This window comes from Lepidochelys olivacea (assembly GCF_965140295.1).
Source record: "Lepidochelys olivacea isolate rLepOli2 genome assembly, chromosome: 25".
NCBI classification, from domain to species: Eukaryota; Metazoa; Chordata; order Testudines; family Cheloniidae; genus Lepidochelys; species Lepidochelys olivacea.
In genome coordinates, this window is record NC_140435.1 from 9,264,819 (window position 1) to 9,282,032 (window position 17,214).

Here is a 17,214-nt window from a genome sequence, read left to right on the forward strand (position 1 = left end):
AGCTGGCTTTGGCTATGCAATGAGTAATCTCATCAAAGGTGGCATTCTGTGACCGCATACTCCCTAGGCTGCAAAACTTCTGCACAGACTTGAGCATTGTTGATCTTAATAATTGGGTAGACATGTGCATCCCTGGCACATGTTGGCACAGTCGTTCAGCTTTCTTTAGGCTGATTTGATCTCACTCCACATGAGGCAATTTGATCAGTTCCATATGTGCTGTCTTTGGGTTGTTTGCAGGATCAAATGGTGGGGCGAGATTCCCAATATCAAAATCCTTAACTGTTGTTGGATGTCTGCCATTCAAAGCATGCTCTTAAAATATCAGCTGTTGATTTTGTTCGTATGGCTGATTCTAATATCCAAGGCCATATTTTATAGTCAGATAAAGCAATGCACTTGTTCTCTTGGTGTCCAGTACAAATAGTTCAAAAACACACTGAAGTCAAACTCAAAAGCATGTCTGGTTCACCATAGCAACTAGGAAGCAACAGCCCATGACCGAGTAAAGGGGTGGCAGACTTATATAACCATTTACTGGTTTGAAGCAAGGTGTATTAACACTTTGTGTGGAAAATGAACAGCACAAAGCAAGGATAGAACAGCCTGCAAGGGTCATAGACAATCTTGTGGGACAGACATGTAACCGTGTTTGCTATTTTGGCATTGGTCTGATCTCTCACATACGTATTCACCTATAGTGTTTGCTGAATTCTTGTATGACATGAGAGACTCCATATGAAAGTAGTAGGTTCTCAGTCTAATTTCCAGAGGACAAGTATCCACATCACAAAATTAATACGAATTGTCCCTCTCATGGAAGACTCAGCAGAGACGCCAAGGACTGAATAGGCCACAGGGACTGAACTCTCACCCCATCAGAGAGAGCGAGAGAAAGAGTGTGTATCCAAGTCAGCCTAGTGGTTTTTCCCAACTCCACTTCTGCTAATGATCACCGTACAAAGAGCAATGGGCAAATATTGGCTCAGATACTGATGGCATCAAGGGTAAAAGCCCTGGTCTTGCACAAAACCGTAGTAAATAGGTTTTGTGGAGGAGATCTCTGCGGGGGTTGGACTCCTCCCCTCTCCAGGTGTGCACTGCCAGAAGCATCCGGTCTGTGGCTGTTACTGCAGCTTCAAGTTTGTGGGCCCAGAACTTTTCTGTAGGCTGTTGTATGACCCAGGGGTAAAAACTGTGAATCTACTGGCCATACCACAGTGCCCTCTGCATTTTCCCTCCCCCAAAGGGACACATCACCAAGGCAGAGGAGTGTGGCGCAGGATCATCATGGTATTTTTGCAACTGGGTTACTCCCCCATCATGCCACTTCTGCTACCCATTAGGTCTGCAGGACTTGGCCCCAACCATGACCAATGTTTTAGCAATGGCTAGTGAGCTACTGTTCTAATGGTAGTGCCTTTCTGAAGGAGAGTGTGACACACACACCATTTATTCCAGGAGAAATTGCCTACCCTGCCCAGAAGTCTTCATTTTATTTATGGGAGAGTATACTAGTTAATAATATCACAAGAATGGTATAATTGGGGAAAAGTCTCCTCTGACTAAATCCATTCTAATTAACTGTTTGGCAGAACAACTGACTCTGAACTGATTCCTGACAGAGCAGATTTTGCATGGGTCTTAACATTCGCACTGCTGGCATCCGTTTGTTTTGATAACATTTTCAGACCAAATTATGAGTTACAAAAGCAGCTCCACACTATGCACTTCCTCGTCCCTAAAACTGACTGTTCCAGGCCCAACAGGAATTAAACAAGAACAGCCAATGCTACAGAGAACCCAAAAAACAACAAACAAGGGCGGAGTAAGAATAGCTCATGCTGTAAAGAATCATCCTAGTTGCTGAACACTTCTGTAAAATAAAAGGGAAGCTGAGCAAAAAACAAACAACTAAACCCAGCGCACAAATGATCCAGCATGCAGCTGGGTGAAGGGGTCCACAGTGACTGAAAATGTTCATGAAGGAATTCCACAAAGCCACTGCGCATCACAAATACTAATTACTCACACTCAAGCAGGGACTTGTTTTCTTAGGATCTGATTCTGTAAGGGGCTCTGCACCCCTTCGTTTTCTCCACAAATTCAGTGGGAATTAAGGGCATTCAACATCACTCAGGAGGGACCCAGCACCTCACAGGACTGGACACTTTCTAAGGACCTCATCTTGCTCCCATTACATTACATGAAAGCAATCACAATGAAATCCGTGCAAGCAGGATCAGGCCCTAAGTGAATGAAAACACTCTCTTAAACGGGCAGATGGTATAGCATGATAAGGACATTGCAATATCTTCTATCTTATTGTTTGTTAAATGTGAATTTATTCTATCCATTTATTCATAATTCTCAGCAGCAACAGGAATTTTTATGCAAGATTAAAGTTTATGGAACATCTTAATATACTGAACTGTAAATCCACAAGCTAAAAAGCCATTCAGGCATATTTCAGTTGCCATAAATGTTAGGGAGCAGAGGTTTGATAGAATCCTGTGTTTCTGTGAGGTCTATCTGATCAGATTTCCTACTCTTAGTTCTATTTTTTTCTCCACTGATCCTTTTATTTATGAGTTTATTTTTATATGGAACCCACACCTAGTGCTTGATCCTGCACAATTATGGGAATAGGGTACTCGGCACTTCTCAGGAGGTGCTTTAGCACTTTGCAGGAGTGGGCCCTTAAAGCACAGACTGGGAAGGGATTTAAAGTATTCTGTGTCTGTTACTGGATCTGGATCCAAGAACACTGCAAACCAGCTGGCTGTAGGAGAGAAATCAGGGATTGAAAGTTACTTTGGGGTGAGGTATGGGATTTGCTGTAAGTAATCTTGGCACAGTGTACAGCTAGCAACCCAAGCTGGGGGCTAGCCACTATTTATTTTCAGGTTTCATATTTCATGAAGCACCTGGAAAACAAATGTGTCTGAGTGCTGGAAAGCCTCTAAGAATCCCAGCTTTGCTTTGCAGTAGCACATAGCATTTGTTTCTAACCTAGGTGGTTTGCAAGATATTTGACCTTCAAAACAAATTTATTCTCACAAGAAAGAGTCAATGGACTTGAGGAGAGCTTTTCAAGACAAAAACAGCAATGTTGTAAATTCTGTACCCCGCAAGGCTCAGGATAAGTTCAAACCCTACAACTAGCTTTTTTTGGAGGGAGCAGAGGAAGGGGAATGTAAAACTGGATAGTTGACTAAACTGAAATCTGGGAGGAAATGAACCAGAAGTTCTGAGGAAGGAGACTTGTAGGCGTAAGAGCTCTGCTTATAAGATCTACTGCAAACAGAAATTCGCTGTGCTTGAGCTGTGTTTGTTTAATGATTTGGTATCATGCCTAATGAGATCTTGTTTTGCTGCTTCCCCCACCCCCAACAACAGACTGTGGATGGACATTTGAGAGATCCTGGGAACGCAGAATGTAAAGCTACAGGGTGAGGGAGCTATCATACATACTGATTTATATGAACTATATGACACTGTTATATATGGCATAATAGTTTTAGGTTCTTGGGGGACACTTCAGTCTCAAATTAAATTTGCTTGTCTTGGTACTTGATTACATCTATATTGAAGTATTAACAATAAAAACAAGTTCTTGCTGCAGCTGAAGGGAGACAGCAAATTGGCAATCAAAATTACTTGATTTTTAAAGTAGGGGGACTCACAATTTGTTTTTCCCCCCCTGTTTTGGTTGGATTGAGTTTGTAAAACAATGCAAGAATGTCACAGCTGTTAGAGGGAGTTAATATTTCTTTGCTGCATTTCCCTAGGCAGCAGTCAGAGGTGGAGTGAGTCCCATGCTGCTGCTAACGTAATGAGCAGTTTCTATTCAAGAAGAGCTACAATAGCCTAATTCAGCTAAGTGGAGAAAATATAGGCCATTATTCATTTTCCCCCCACTAAGTCAAAATATCAATTAACTGCTCTTATTTGCTTTGAACCGCCTCTTGAACTTGGAATCAGGAACCCCTGACAATGTCTCCACAACCTGGGGCTCAACTTCCCTTTTTGCTGGAAGAGAGGACTGTAGAAGAGGCTCAAATATTAACAAAAAGAAAAGGAGGACTTGTGGCACCTTAGAGACTAACCAATTTATTTGAGCATAAGCTTTCATGAGCTACAGCTCACTTCATCCACTGAATGCATCTGATGAAGTGAGCTGTAGCTCAGAAAGCTCATGCTCAAATAAATTGGTTAGTCTCTAAGGTGCCACAAGTCCTCCTTTTCTTTTTGTGGATACAGACTAACACGGCTGCTACTCTGAAGCCTGTGAAACATTAACGTTCTCTTCAATTAAGTTTTTTGATTAGTTGACCTTTTTTTGTTTTACATTGTCATAAATATAAAGGGAAGGGTAAACCCCTTTGAAATCCCTCCTGGCCAGGGGAAAGCTCCTCTCACCTGTAAAGGGTTAAGAAGCTAAAGGTAACCTCGCTGGCACCTGACCAAAATGACCAATGAGGAGACAAGATACTTTCAAAAGCTGGGAGGAGGGAGAGAAACAAAGGGTCTGTGTCTGTCTGTATGCTGGGTCTTTGCCGGGGATAGACCAGGAATGGAGTCTTAGAACTTTTAGTAAGTAATCTAGCTAGGTATGTGTTAGATTATGATTTCTTTAAATGGCTGAGAAAAGAATTGTGCTGAATAGAATAACTATTTCTGTCTGTGTATCTTTTTTGTAACTTAAGGTTTTGCCTAGAGGGGTTCTCTATGTTTTTGAATCTAATTACCCTGTAAGATATCTACCATCCTGATTTTACAGGGGGGATTTCTTTATTTCTATTTACTTCTATTAAAAGTCTTCTTGTAAAAAAACTGAATGCTTTTTCATTGTTCTCAGATCCAAGGGTTTGGGTCTGTGGTCACCTATGCAAATTGGTGAGGCTTTTTATCCAACATTTCCCAGGAAAGGGGGGGTGCAAGTGTTGGGAGGATTGTTCATTGTTCTTAAGATCCAAGGGTCTGGGTCTGTAGTCACCTAGGCAAATTGGTGAGGCTTTTTACCAAACCTTGTCCAGGAAGTGGGGTGCAAGGTTTTGGGAAGTATTTTGGGGGGAAGGACGCGTCCAAACAGCTCTTCCCCAGTAACCAGTATTATTTAGTTTGGTGGTGGTAGCGGCCAGTCCAAGGACAACGGGTGGAATATTTTGTACCTTGGGGAAGTTTTGACCTAAGCTGGTAAAGATAAGCTTAGGAGGTTTTTCATGCAGGTCCCCACATCTGTACCCTAGAGTTCAGAGTGGGGGAGGAACCTTGACATACATAAATAAAGTGACAGCCATGATTTCAGGCACAACATTCCACACGCTGCCAGGGCTAGAAATGTTTTGGGGAACCAACATCAGTTCTTTCTAGGCTAGTAAATGTTTCTAAGCACTGGTCCTGTGTCATATGATCAGCAACACTTTCAAATCCTGTAGAAACAAAGACATTGTGGGGAGGGGAGACCTAAGAGTTACCTATCTAGCCCATTGTCCTCCGTAGGGCGCATCCATCTCACAAATATGGCCATGAAAAATGCATCACGGACTGTGAAATCTGGTCTCCCGCCGTGAAATCTGATCTTTTGTGTGCTTTTACCCTATACTATACAGATTTCGGGGGGAGACCAGTGTTGCTCAAACTGGGGGTCCTGACCCGAAAGGGAGTTGCAGGGGGATCACAAGCTTATTTTAGGGAGGTTGTGTTATTGCCACCCTTACTTCTGTGCTGCCTTCATGCAAAATCTGGGTAGCAGTACTGTAGCCCCCCTACAATAACCTTGCAACCCCCTCCCCATACACAACTCCTTTTTGGGTCAAGACCCCTACAATTACAACACTGTGAAATTTCAGATTTAAATAACTGAAATCATGAAATTTATGATTTTTAATATCCTCTGACTGTAAAATTGACCAAAATGGACTGTGAATTTGGTAGGGCCCTACCTATGAACAACTATCAGATACACTATGAGCATGGGCTGCAGTTGGCCGATAGATAGCAAGTATGAAAAATGGGGACGGGGGTGGGGGGTAATAGGTGCCTATATAAGACAAAACCCCAAATATTGGGACTGTCCCTATAAAATCAGGACATCTGGTCACCCTATTGGCTGATGACCTAAAAGGTGAAAGGCTCTGTATCCCCTCATCATCTATCCTGAGCAACCCAGTTCAGATTCTCATTTTCCCAATGGCTACAAGGGAGGCTTGGGAAAACACTAGAGGTTGGATCTAAAGTTCACAAATTAGTAAACCAGATAAGAGGTGCTTGTAGGGATATTAGGGTTTCATCTTTCCTTCAAGGCACAGAGGCATGTCACTGCTGGAATATTCCTGATCTCTGCTGGTTTAGGAAACAAGGATTATACAAATATTTTGATATTCCTGTTTTCATCACTGGAATGGAACACAACGGTGTGAAGATTTTCTTATTAAGAAAAGGACCCTGGTGCCTGTCACCTCAGCTCCCAGAAAAGCCATTAACAAATATACTGCTTCAAGCACCAAGTTAAAGATGAAAGCTGCTACAATTTGTTCCATTTTACCTGAAGCCCTGGGGGTCAGCGTAATTATACAGAACTGCTATTAGATAAATATATAAATAAATATTACTAGCAATCGCAATTCCTGTCACTATGATAACAGTCCTGGAGTCAACCTGAACATCCATCCCTGTGGAAGACTTTTCTCAGTAAAACACAAAACAAGAATTGGCAGCTCTTATCTGTTGTGTTGCTTTTGGCCTGAATAAGATCACGGAGCTGCCACTCTTATATTGTTTCAGGTTAGTTTTTGTATGACACAGTAATCTGCAACTGGCTTCAGATTCAAAAATCAACGGCCAAACGTAAGGAGAGGGATGAGATTAAATGCTCGTGTTTCTTTCACCTGTTTTGTGCTCATGGGGTTAAGTGCAGACGCTTCCAGCAAAGAATTTCTCCCTCACATCCATTACTCATCCTTCCCTGAAGACAAGTCACCAGCTGGCTAGGTGAGGTCTGTCACATGAGCTTCGCAGCAGAACAATGCATTTTTGGCAACAGTATTTGTCATCATCTTCCACATAGTTTTGACCAGGGTGGTTTCAGGCCATAGCAGATCAGTGGAGATTTGAACATTAGTTTCATTTTGCGTGTTTTATTGATTAAGTCTCTTTACATGTGCTCAGAGTTTCTGGATGGGCACGTCTTAAAATCACAATGAATAAAAGAATGTACAAAAACAATGGCCAAAATCCAGCTAGTCTCTGCAGCTAATACTCTCTCCGTAGCCAGAGCTGTCTTAAAAGACAAACAGCCATTCACATTCATCAGAAAACAATGACCTTGAAAATTGTATTGTACAAATATTTCTGCCAGTTCCTTTCTGTTATATGTACCTTTCTCCACGTGCTTTATGGTAACTTACAGAGTACACTAAATCCCACTATTCAGATACACTCAGCACCAGGCAAACCTTTGTTTTAAGAAAAGGAGGACTTGTGGCACCTTAGAGACTAACCAATTTATTAGAGCATAAGCTTTCGTGAGCTACAGCTCACTTCCTCAGATGCATATCGTGGAAAGTGAGCTGTAGCTCACGAAAGCTTATGCTCTAATAAATTGGTTAGTCTCTAAGGTGCCACAAGTCCTCCTTTTCTTTTTGCGAATACAGACTAACACGGCTGTTACTCTGAAACCTGTCTTTGTTTTAAGATCTCCTTTGTATCTATGATAATAGGATTGGCTGTCCAGTTTCTGCCTCCAAGTTTGGTTTTGAAAAGAGGGCTTGTGCGATCTGAAAGATTGTACATTAAAATGGATACACATGGCCCAATTAAAGAAACCCTTGTCATTGTAATAGTCCTTCCCTGGTTCTGTATTATTCTAACCTTTTCTTTTTTACATGCATTTAATATAGATGAAAGGTGTTTTGAAAATATTGCCTAAAGAGAGTTGCCCAGGGCCACCCAGGCAAGTCAGCAAGAGAACTCATGTTTCTTGACTCCCAATTCCATGTCATTTCCTTTGGACCACACTTGAACTCTGATTCTGCAGTCAGATCAGATGAGGCAGACCCTGTACAGATCCAATTGTAGGACCAAGGCTTTGGTTTCCAAAATGCTTTTGGATGCTGAAAAGCACAACATGTTTCCCTACTGATGTAATGTATTTGCCGTTGGAGGAAGAACTTCTGCTATTACAATGGCCAGTGTTTGTTTACTTCCTTATTGGGGTACACAGCACAAAAATTAGTTTTTACATTTTAGACTATCACTACCAAACTCCCCCCCGCCCCCACATGTGGACAACTAAAAAATGTCTGAACTATGAATTTGTGCGAATAAATAGTTCTCACGGAGAAGTACTATTATACCTCTGACCAAGATTAAAAGAAACAAGTAAAAAGTTAGGAATGTTTAAAAATTGTGCACTGCCAAAAAAAATGTCTGAGAGTTTGCTCTTCTAGAAAGATGCACTGGGTTCAGGATATGTTTTTTCAAAACATCTGGAGTGTTTTAACAGGGCCAGCATAATCACTGCAGCACCATGATCTAGGGCACAGTGATATTCACCCAGGATCTGTGTGAAGCCCTCTAGACTTCAATAAGGCTAAGTGCAGTGGGGAGGTTCATCTGTGTGGGGCAACTTGCAGCACCAAGACCTCAGTGAATATTTTTGTCCAATTCATTCTTTCCCTCCTTCCTTCTGTCCTTAGAAATAAAACCAAGCTACATTAAAAACAATGTTAATGCAACATTAGGGCTGTAAGCTAAACTATATTGAAGAGCCAAGGAATGTAAAATGTAAGGCCCTGCCAACCCCTGTTAATGTGGGCACACTGCACCTTGCTGGGTATTTTCTGCTTTTGTTGTACTTGTTAAAACAGCAGCTTACTTTATTACTAGGGCCCTACCAAATTCACAGCCATGAAAAATGCATCACGGACCATGAAATCTGGTCTCCCACTGTGAAATCTGGTCTTTTGTGTGCTTTTACCCCATACTATACAGATTTCCTGGAGGAGACCAGGGTTTCTCAAATTGGGGGTCTTGACCCAAAAGGGAGTTGCAGGGGGATCGCAAGGTTATTTTAGGGGGGTGGCGGTATTGCCACCCTTACTTCTGCGCGGCCTTCAGAGCTGAGCGGCCAGAGCAGCGGTTGTTTGCCGGTCGCCCAGTCAGTAGCAGCGCAGAAGTAAGGGTGGCGATACCATCCCATGCCACTTTACGTCTGCGCTGCTGCCTTCAGAGCTGGGCAGCCGAAAAATGGCAGTGGCTGACTGAGGGCCCAGCTCTGCAGGGAGCAGCACAGAAGTCAGGGTGGCGAGACCGTACCAGGCCATCCTTACTTCTGCGCTGCTGCTGGCGGCTCTGCCTTCAGAGGTGGGCTCCCGGTCTGCAGCCGCCGCTCTCCAGCCGCCCCGCTCTGAAGGCAGCGCCGCCGCCAGCAGCAGCATGGAAGTAAGGGTAGCAGAACCGCAGCCCCCCCCTACAATAACCTTGCAGACCCTCCCCAGCCCAACTCCCTGATAGGTCAAGACCCCTACAATTACAACACCCTGAAATTTCAGATTTAAGTAGTTGAAATAATGAAATTTATTATTTTAAAAATCCAATGACAGTGAAATTGACCAAAATGGGCCATGAATTTGGTAGGGCCCTATTCATGACTCTTTGTAGCTCCAAGCCTGCACCCACATGGGGAGGGAAGCCAGAGGGGTTGGTGTGAGGGCTGGCTGTGTAGAAAGGGAAGGGGAGACAAGGAGCAGGGTGTGTGGGAGCTCCGGCAAGGGAGGGGAAGGCTGAGTAGTCGGTAAGGGGGTTGGGAGGCATCTGTGGAGAAGGAGGGGAGGCCGAGGAGTTGGTGGAGAGGTGGGGGAGGGAAAGGAGTCAGTGGGGGAGCTGGGGCTAGCTGGGGAGGGGAGGCCGAGGAGTCGGTGGGTAGGGGAAGGAGAGGACTCAGTGTGGGAGCTGGGGCTTGCCGGGGAGCGGGATGGGAGGCCGAGGAGTCAGTGGGTGGTGGAGGGAGGGAGGGAGAGGACTCGGTGTGGGAGCTGGGGCTAGCTGGGGAGGGGAGGCCGAGGAGTCAGTGAGCGGGTGGGGGAGGGAGAGGACTCGGTGTGGGAGCTGGGGCTTGCCGGGGAGCAGGATGGGAGGCCGAGGAGTTGCTGGGTGGTGGAGGGAGGGAGGGAGATGACTTGGTGTGGGAGCTAGGGCTAGCCAGGGAGGGGGAGGGGAGGAGTCGGTGTGGGAGCTGGGGCTAGCCAGGGAGGGGGAGGGGAGGGAAAGGAGTCGGTGTGGGAGTTGGGGCTAGCCGGGGAGGGGAGGCCGAGGAGTCGGTTGGTGTGGGAGGGAGAGGACTCGGTGTGGGAGCTCGGGAGCAGGAGGGGAGGCTGAGGAGTCGGTGGGTGGTGGAGGGAGGGAGGGAGATGACTCGGTGTGGGAGCTAGGGCTAGCCAGGGAGGGGGAGGGGAGGAGTCGGTGTGGGAGCTGGGGCTAGCTGGGGAGGGGAGGCTGAGGAGTCGGTGGGTGTGGGAGGGAGAGGACTCAGTGTGGGAGCTAGGGCTAGCCAGGGAGGGGGAGGGGAGGGAGAGGAGTCGGTGTGGGAGTTGGGGCTAGCTGGGGAGAGGAGGCCGAGGAGTCGGTGGATGTGGGAGGGAGAGGACTCGGTGTGGGAGCTAGGGCTAGCCAGGGAGGGGGAGGGGAGGGAGAGGAGTCAGTGGGTGGTGGAGGGAGGGAGATGACTCGGTGTGGGAGCTAGGGCTAGCCAGGGAGGGGGAGGAGAGGAGTCGGTGTGGGAGCTGGGGCTAGGAGGCCGAGGAGTCGGTGGGTGGGGGAGGGAGAGGACTCAGTGTGGGAGCTGGGGCTAGCCAGGGAGGGGGAGGGGAGGGGGAGGGAGAGGAGTCAGTGGGTGGTGGAGGGAGGGAGATGACTCGGTGTGGGAGCTAGGGCTAGCCAGGGAGGGGGAGGGGAGGGAGAGGAGTCGGTGTGGGAGCTAGGGCTAGCCGGGGAGGGGAGGGAGAGGAGTCGGTGTGGGAGCTAGGGCTAGCTGGGGAGGGGGAGGGGAGGCCGAGGAGTCGGTGGGTGTGGGAGGGAGAGGACTCGGTGTGGGAGCTGGGGAGCAGGAGGGGAGGCCGAGGGGCTCCCGGCACCGAGGCTGCGGAGATAACGAGGGACCAGGTCGGTTTCCCCACAGACAAGAGCCGGAGGACGCTACCCAAGCTCAGCGGCTTCGAGGCCAGCGCATGCGCACAGCGCCTCCGGCCCCCTTCCCTCAGGCAGTGGGAGGCGAACTCGGGACACGAAACGAGCTCTGCGCGGGGCGTGAACGTTGGCGCCGCCGTCAGCCTTCCCCCAATAGGAGGCCAGCACATCAAACGCTGCTCAACCCCCTCCGTCCGCAGCCAATCAGAACCGCCGAGCCAGTGAAGAGCCCGCTCCAGGCCTCGTTTTAGCGTCATCCTCTTACCAGCCAATAGGAAGAGAACTCATCGCTCCCCCCTCCCACCCCGTTAATGTCCTCAGCCAATGGGGAGCCAGTCTCCCTGGCGGACAGTTGGCCGTTTACCGCACAGGGGCCGTCACCCTCCAGAGGGCGTGGGCGCCGTTGATTGGGCGTGGCCCCCGGGAGGGGCGTGGCCAGTCTCCCGGAGCGGCTACAAGAGGGGCCGCTGGGCGGGCAGGCGCCATTTTGTACGGCAGAGTGTGGGCCGGGGGGAGGCGGCGGAGGGTTTCGGGGTTCGGACCAGAGCGGCCGGATGGTGAAATCCTCCCTGCAGCGGATACTCAACAGTCACTGCTTCGCCAGAGAGAAAGAGGGGAATAAAAGCACCACCATCATCATGCCCGCCGTGCTGAGCCTCAGTGCCGGACAGAGCAGGTGAGGGGCCGGGCCCGCCTCAGCCCTCACCCCCCGCCGTGCCCAGCCCGTCAGCCCGGGCCGCCCCCATCTGCCCCCGGCGCTGCGTCGGTCCCCCGGCCCGGGCCTAGCCTTGTGCCCCTTGAGGACAGCGCCCTGGGTGTGGGTGCCAGGCTCATCTCGCGGGCGTCCTGGCCACCCAGGAAGCGGGGGGGGGGGACGGGACTGGGGATCACTTGGGTGACGTGGAGGGGCCCATGGGTTGGCTGGAGGGGCTGGGCGGTGGCTTAGCCCCTTTGGGGGATTCCCTCCCGCCAGGGCGCGGGCGTTATGAGGTCCTTTAAACCCCCCACCCCACCCCCACCCCACTCTCGCGCACGTGGGAGTCGTCGCCCCCTTTCTCCCCCCACAGGCCTGGTTCCTGCTTCCCCCTCCGAGCAGGTGAGTCCCCTCCCCCGCCGGATTCTCCGGGTCCTGTCCGAGGCCATCGGTGGCCCCCTGGACAAACCCGTTGCTGGGCTGCGTTAACTTCGTCTCCAGCCCAGCAGAGCAGCAGCTGGGCTGAGGAACGTTGCCGTCCCCATAGCACTGTTCAGTCCCGGCACACCGTAATGCAACCATTAAAATAACACCGAGCCTTAACCTGCCACGTGACAGTTAAAGAGCAGTTAGATGTAAACAGCAGCCACATCACTTGCTGCTGAAATTGCCAGAATAACTAACCGATTAGCAGAGGCATGAATGTATTTTGCTGGTCACTTGTGGCTACTTCTCAGTAAAAATCCTCAATAAAGAAAGACCGAATAGAAATGACTGCCTCAAAGCAATAGACTGCTGCTGGTATGAAAGCTTTTCGTCTGATAGTTGGAACATGATTAGTTCAGAATGGCAGGAGAGTGGGAAATGTGAGAGCCTTTATGGAAGGGTGTATTTATGTGCATGGAAACGAATCAAGGTGCTTAGCCTAAAGTAGAAGGTAAGAGTGTTATAAAAGCTGGCTGCTTAATCCTCTGATGCAGTTTAAACAATTGCTGGGGATGAAAACATCTGAAAATTACTAAGACTTCTGCGAGGAACAGAAAGTAGCTATCAAACCAGTTATGCATTATAAGACTTGCTTTCCCTTTTCAGGGACTATTTTAAGAAGCCATTTTTGTTTAAAGAACATTACAGTCCAAAAGGAAGGCCATATAAAGACCACACAATGAGCACAACTTTAAAATGGGGTATTAAAAGTAACTCCCAAAGCTAAATCAGCCTTTGTTATGCTACAAAACTGTTTACTGAAAAAAGATGAAATACCACTAGATGAAAGAACTCAGGAAATTTGTATTTAAAACTTCCTATATATGCAGTTCTATACAACTGCTTAATAAATAAAAATGTGGTTCTTATCACACGAGGACAGTGAGCTACACTGCTCTATAATTAAACTGAAAAGGAATATTAAAATAAATGTTTAATGCATGTATTAGAGAACCAGTTGAATTCTTTACTGTAAAACGGCTGCACTTTGGAAATGAATAGAACTGAGGGATCAGATACAATTGATATCAGTTGGTCCTGGACTCTTAACTTTATGCAGTATAATACATTCATATTATAGCTTCACAATGGTCCCCTTTATTGATCACTTTCAGCATATGATATTGTACCTGTCAATATATAGCTGTTCAGAGGCTTTCTAATCAGTGGTCTGTTTGTCTCCCCACAATTTTCTGTCTGATTTGGAAATCTCAAATGCATTTGGACTGAGCAAAATGGTGGATTATTTTGTACATGTTTATACCGATTTGCAAATGGCTGCTGGCACTCACAGATAGGACGATTGTGAAAATTTCCCTAAGGGCCTCGATTGCTGCATCTGCTGAGATGACGCAACCAAAGTGTAAGCCTGCAGGGTGAAAGATGGTGCAGAGGGAGGGGCTAATGGGCACAGCAGTCATTCTTGTTACAGTATAAAGCTGATCAGGCAAGCAGTCTTACTGATCGCATGAAACAACGTGTGGAGAAAAAATAGGTTTAATAGTAGTTTCAAGAGGCTGGAATGCTTTAAATAGAGGGTTCTGTAGTAATGATCAGTATTAAACTTAACAGAGCAGTATAAATGCTCTGCATTGGAAATTTTTTTTAAAGATGCTCAATATGAAAACTTCAAGTAGGTTTTCAGATTAGTGATATTTTAAGGGAACAGTCTTCAATTTTTTACTTAATAGACATTTTAAAGTATTTAATATCACAAACTTACTCCTTCCTCGTGAGCTTTGAATGGTGAAAGCAATCTGGAGGTACCAAAAAACAAGTAGAATCTACTTAAACTCTCCAGAATGTAGAGAAACAATGTGAGTACTTCCCTAACAAACTCAGCACCAGGTCTGATCTGTATGCACAGGGGCATAGGACATCTGCCAAGGAAACACTGTTTCACATAAAACTAAAATAAATTCTAAAATCAGTTATAACTAAAACTGTAGTTAACCTTAGAATTGGGAATTATAGTACCGGTGCTGCTGTGATCAGAATGTTCATACATAAACTACAAACTGGTCAAGAGGGAAGAAGAATGTCAAGTTTCAGTTCTTGCCTGTGCAGAACTTTTATTGGCTTTAGTGGGAATTACTCATTAAAATTGTGAGATGGCACATGGAGGCTATTTCATAATTTAGAAATGTTTCATTTGTCATGCCTGATGATGATGTTTACAGGTTAATTTAACTGTAAAATTCATAATTAAGTTCTTAGATATCATTTGTGGGTTTTTTTCAGCCTTCACTTTAAATGTCACCAAATGCTTAGCTTTCCTGACTTTTGTGGACTTGATAGCTTGAGCATCATGGGTGTACATTTAATGTCTCTTGTTTTTGTGAACAGAGGCCCCTTGCAACCTACATGTTTTTATCCTATGTCAAGGCACTCCTTTCCCTTTGCTGTATAAATGCAAGTTAAGACTTAATTTTGCTTTCATAAGCTCAGGCTAATAGCATGTTTTCAGTGTGTTTCCTGTTTAAAATGTGATATAAAACGTGAATGCTGCTTCTTGTCTTTATCTAGGCTTTATGTAGTTTAACTGAAATTATGATTTTCTTTAGTTCCAGGGTTTCTTTCAATTGCTGTAGTAACCTGGGTCCGGGGCCTCGGTGGTGCTCCTGATGTCCCTCACCCACCCCTGAAGATCCCAGGTGGGCGAGGGAATAGTCAGAGGGATCACAATCTTTCAGCTAATTTATTTTATTCTGTAAGTATATGCAATCTAATACCATGCAGTCTTTGCATGCAGTCTTTCGTTTTCTTAGTGTATTAATGGCTTTTCATATGGTGAAGGCTATAATACAAATCCTGATGGCAGTGTTCAAGAACTTTGTGCACTTCCATGAGTTTAATTTCAAATTTGTGATGAATTAGAAGTAACTTCCCATCTTGCTGTAACAGGATAATCGGCTGAATGTAACAGAGGAACTAACATCTAATAACAGGACAAGAATTCTCAATGTCCAGTCAAGGCTTACAGATGCCAAACATGTTAACTGGAGGGCAGTGCTGAACAACAACAACCTGTATATTGAAATTCCCAGTGGTGCTCTGCCTGAAGGGAGCAAAGACAGGTATGCGGGATAGAGTGTAATCTGCTCTTTAACTTCTCTTTTCTAAATAGGAATTACCTTCAGTGCTCCCGAAGAGTGATAGTTCTGTATTGGCTACATCCACTTACAGCTGATGATTGGTTTATCATGCAGGCTTCCTTGGCTATAGAATTTCTTCTGTTCCAATCATGACACACGTCTGATTATTTGTAAAGTGCTATAACAGTGCTAAATATTGTTCCTATTTTGGGCATGTGTTAGAATCATAGAATATCAGGGTTGGAAGGGACCTCAGGAGGTCATCTAGTCCAACCCCCTACTCAAAGCAGGACCAATCCCCAATTTTTGCCCCAGATCCCTAAATGTTAGTGAGAATATAATCTAAATCTCACTTTTCATTCACACTGTGATCCTGAGTCTTCAGAGATGGAAGCTAGCTCTAAAGCAGCATAAACATACTTGCCTTTTTTAGTTGTGGAAAGGTTTAGTCTGACTTAACTTTCCTCCTTAAATGACAATCTTAACTTATTAATAGTGAAAGATTACAGGGCTGATTTGTGCTCTTACAAGTAAAAGAACTCCAGATATTCCACTTTTATTCCTCAACCCTTAACTAACTTCTGTTGGTATGTGGGCCTTAAAGTGCAGTGGCACCTATCACTGTAAGTGTTATATGCTAATTCGGAGCGTAATGCTGGAAGTCTAATTGGGCTGTGTGACTTCAAGGGTAAATCTGAAGAGGGCTGAGGCACAGCCTTTGTTAGCTGTCAGTGTGAACCTGGGTACTTACACTGCTGCCTGATTCAGGCACACACATTTGCAGGTGCAGATGTGCCCGTGAGTTCACTTGCTTGAAAATTTGCCTCCACAACGTTGTGGGAGGAATTGTCCGTCTCACTGATATTCCACTTTAGTTTTGCAGTTCTTCTTGAGTTCGCTGAAGAACAGCTTCAGGTTGATCACGTTTTCATTTGCTTCCACAAGAACAGAGATGACAGAGGTGGGTGTAAATTGAAGCCTGTTAAATTGTTTTCACCATGTGACTTCACTAACATAGAAAGGTAGCTTCATATAAATGTAACTGCAATATATCTATAGAAATTGGTCTCTTCAGATGTCTCCTTACTGCTCTGTTGGCCAGTAGGGATTGTCTAGTGACCCGAATATCAGATTAAACTTGTATTCTTTCTACTTTTTGCAGCTGCATTGCTCCGTACTTTCAGCTTTTTGGGCTTTGAGATTGTGAGACCAGGGCATCCCCTTGTCCCCAAGAGACCAGATGCTTGCTTCATGGCCTATACGTTTGAGAGAGAGACTTCAGAAGAAGAATAGATTGCAATGTTTGCCTCTTAGAGCTTTCTTGTTGTCTATAAAGATGAAACTGTAGAAATTTTGTCAACATCTATTATACAGTACATATAATTGTTTGTTCTTTGTACAAAATATTGTGACCAACTGCTTTGGTGGTGGGATGTTGAAAATTTCAAACTTCATCTTTTCTGAATTTGTGCGCATGTTGTGATTGTGCAAATAAATGCTCACTCCAAATTAGCAGTATATTTCTTGAAGTTTAATATTGTGTTTGTGATACCGAAGTATTTGCTTTAATTCTAAATAAAAATTTATATTTTACTTTTTATTGCTGGTTTAAGATGTTTAAGACTTCCCTCTGGCTGGGAAGGTGTATCCCAGGCTTTTGAATCAAAATGGTAGGTAAGGGCTGCGAGACTAACTTTAGTCCACCCTCCTTGCTGACTTTGTAATGTGACCTGTCTGGATGTATTAATC

At 45.6% G+C, this 17,214-nt stretch overlaps 1 protein-coding gene across 1 annotated transcript; it reads left to right on the forward strand.

The window, feature by feature from the left end:
- Positions 1-11,660: 11,660 nt before the first annotated feature.
- Positions 11,661-16,983, forward strand: OAZ1 (ornithine decarboxylase antizyme 1). The gene is given in 6 exon segments (XM_084614847.1): positions 11,661-11,866; positions 14,935-14,992; positions 14,994-15,080; positions 15,275-15,447; positions 16,341-16,426; positions 16,628-16,983. Coding segments are annotated over 6 exon segments (657 nt in total). The 5' UTR covers positions 11,661-11,744; the 3' UTR covers positions 16,759-16,983.
- The last annotated feature ends 231 nt before the right edge of the window (positions 16,984-17,214 follow it).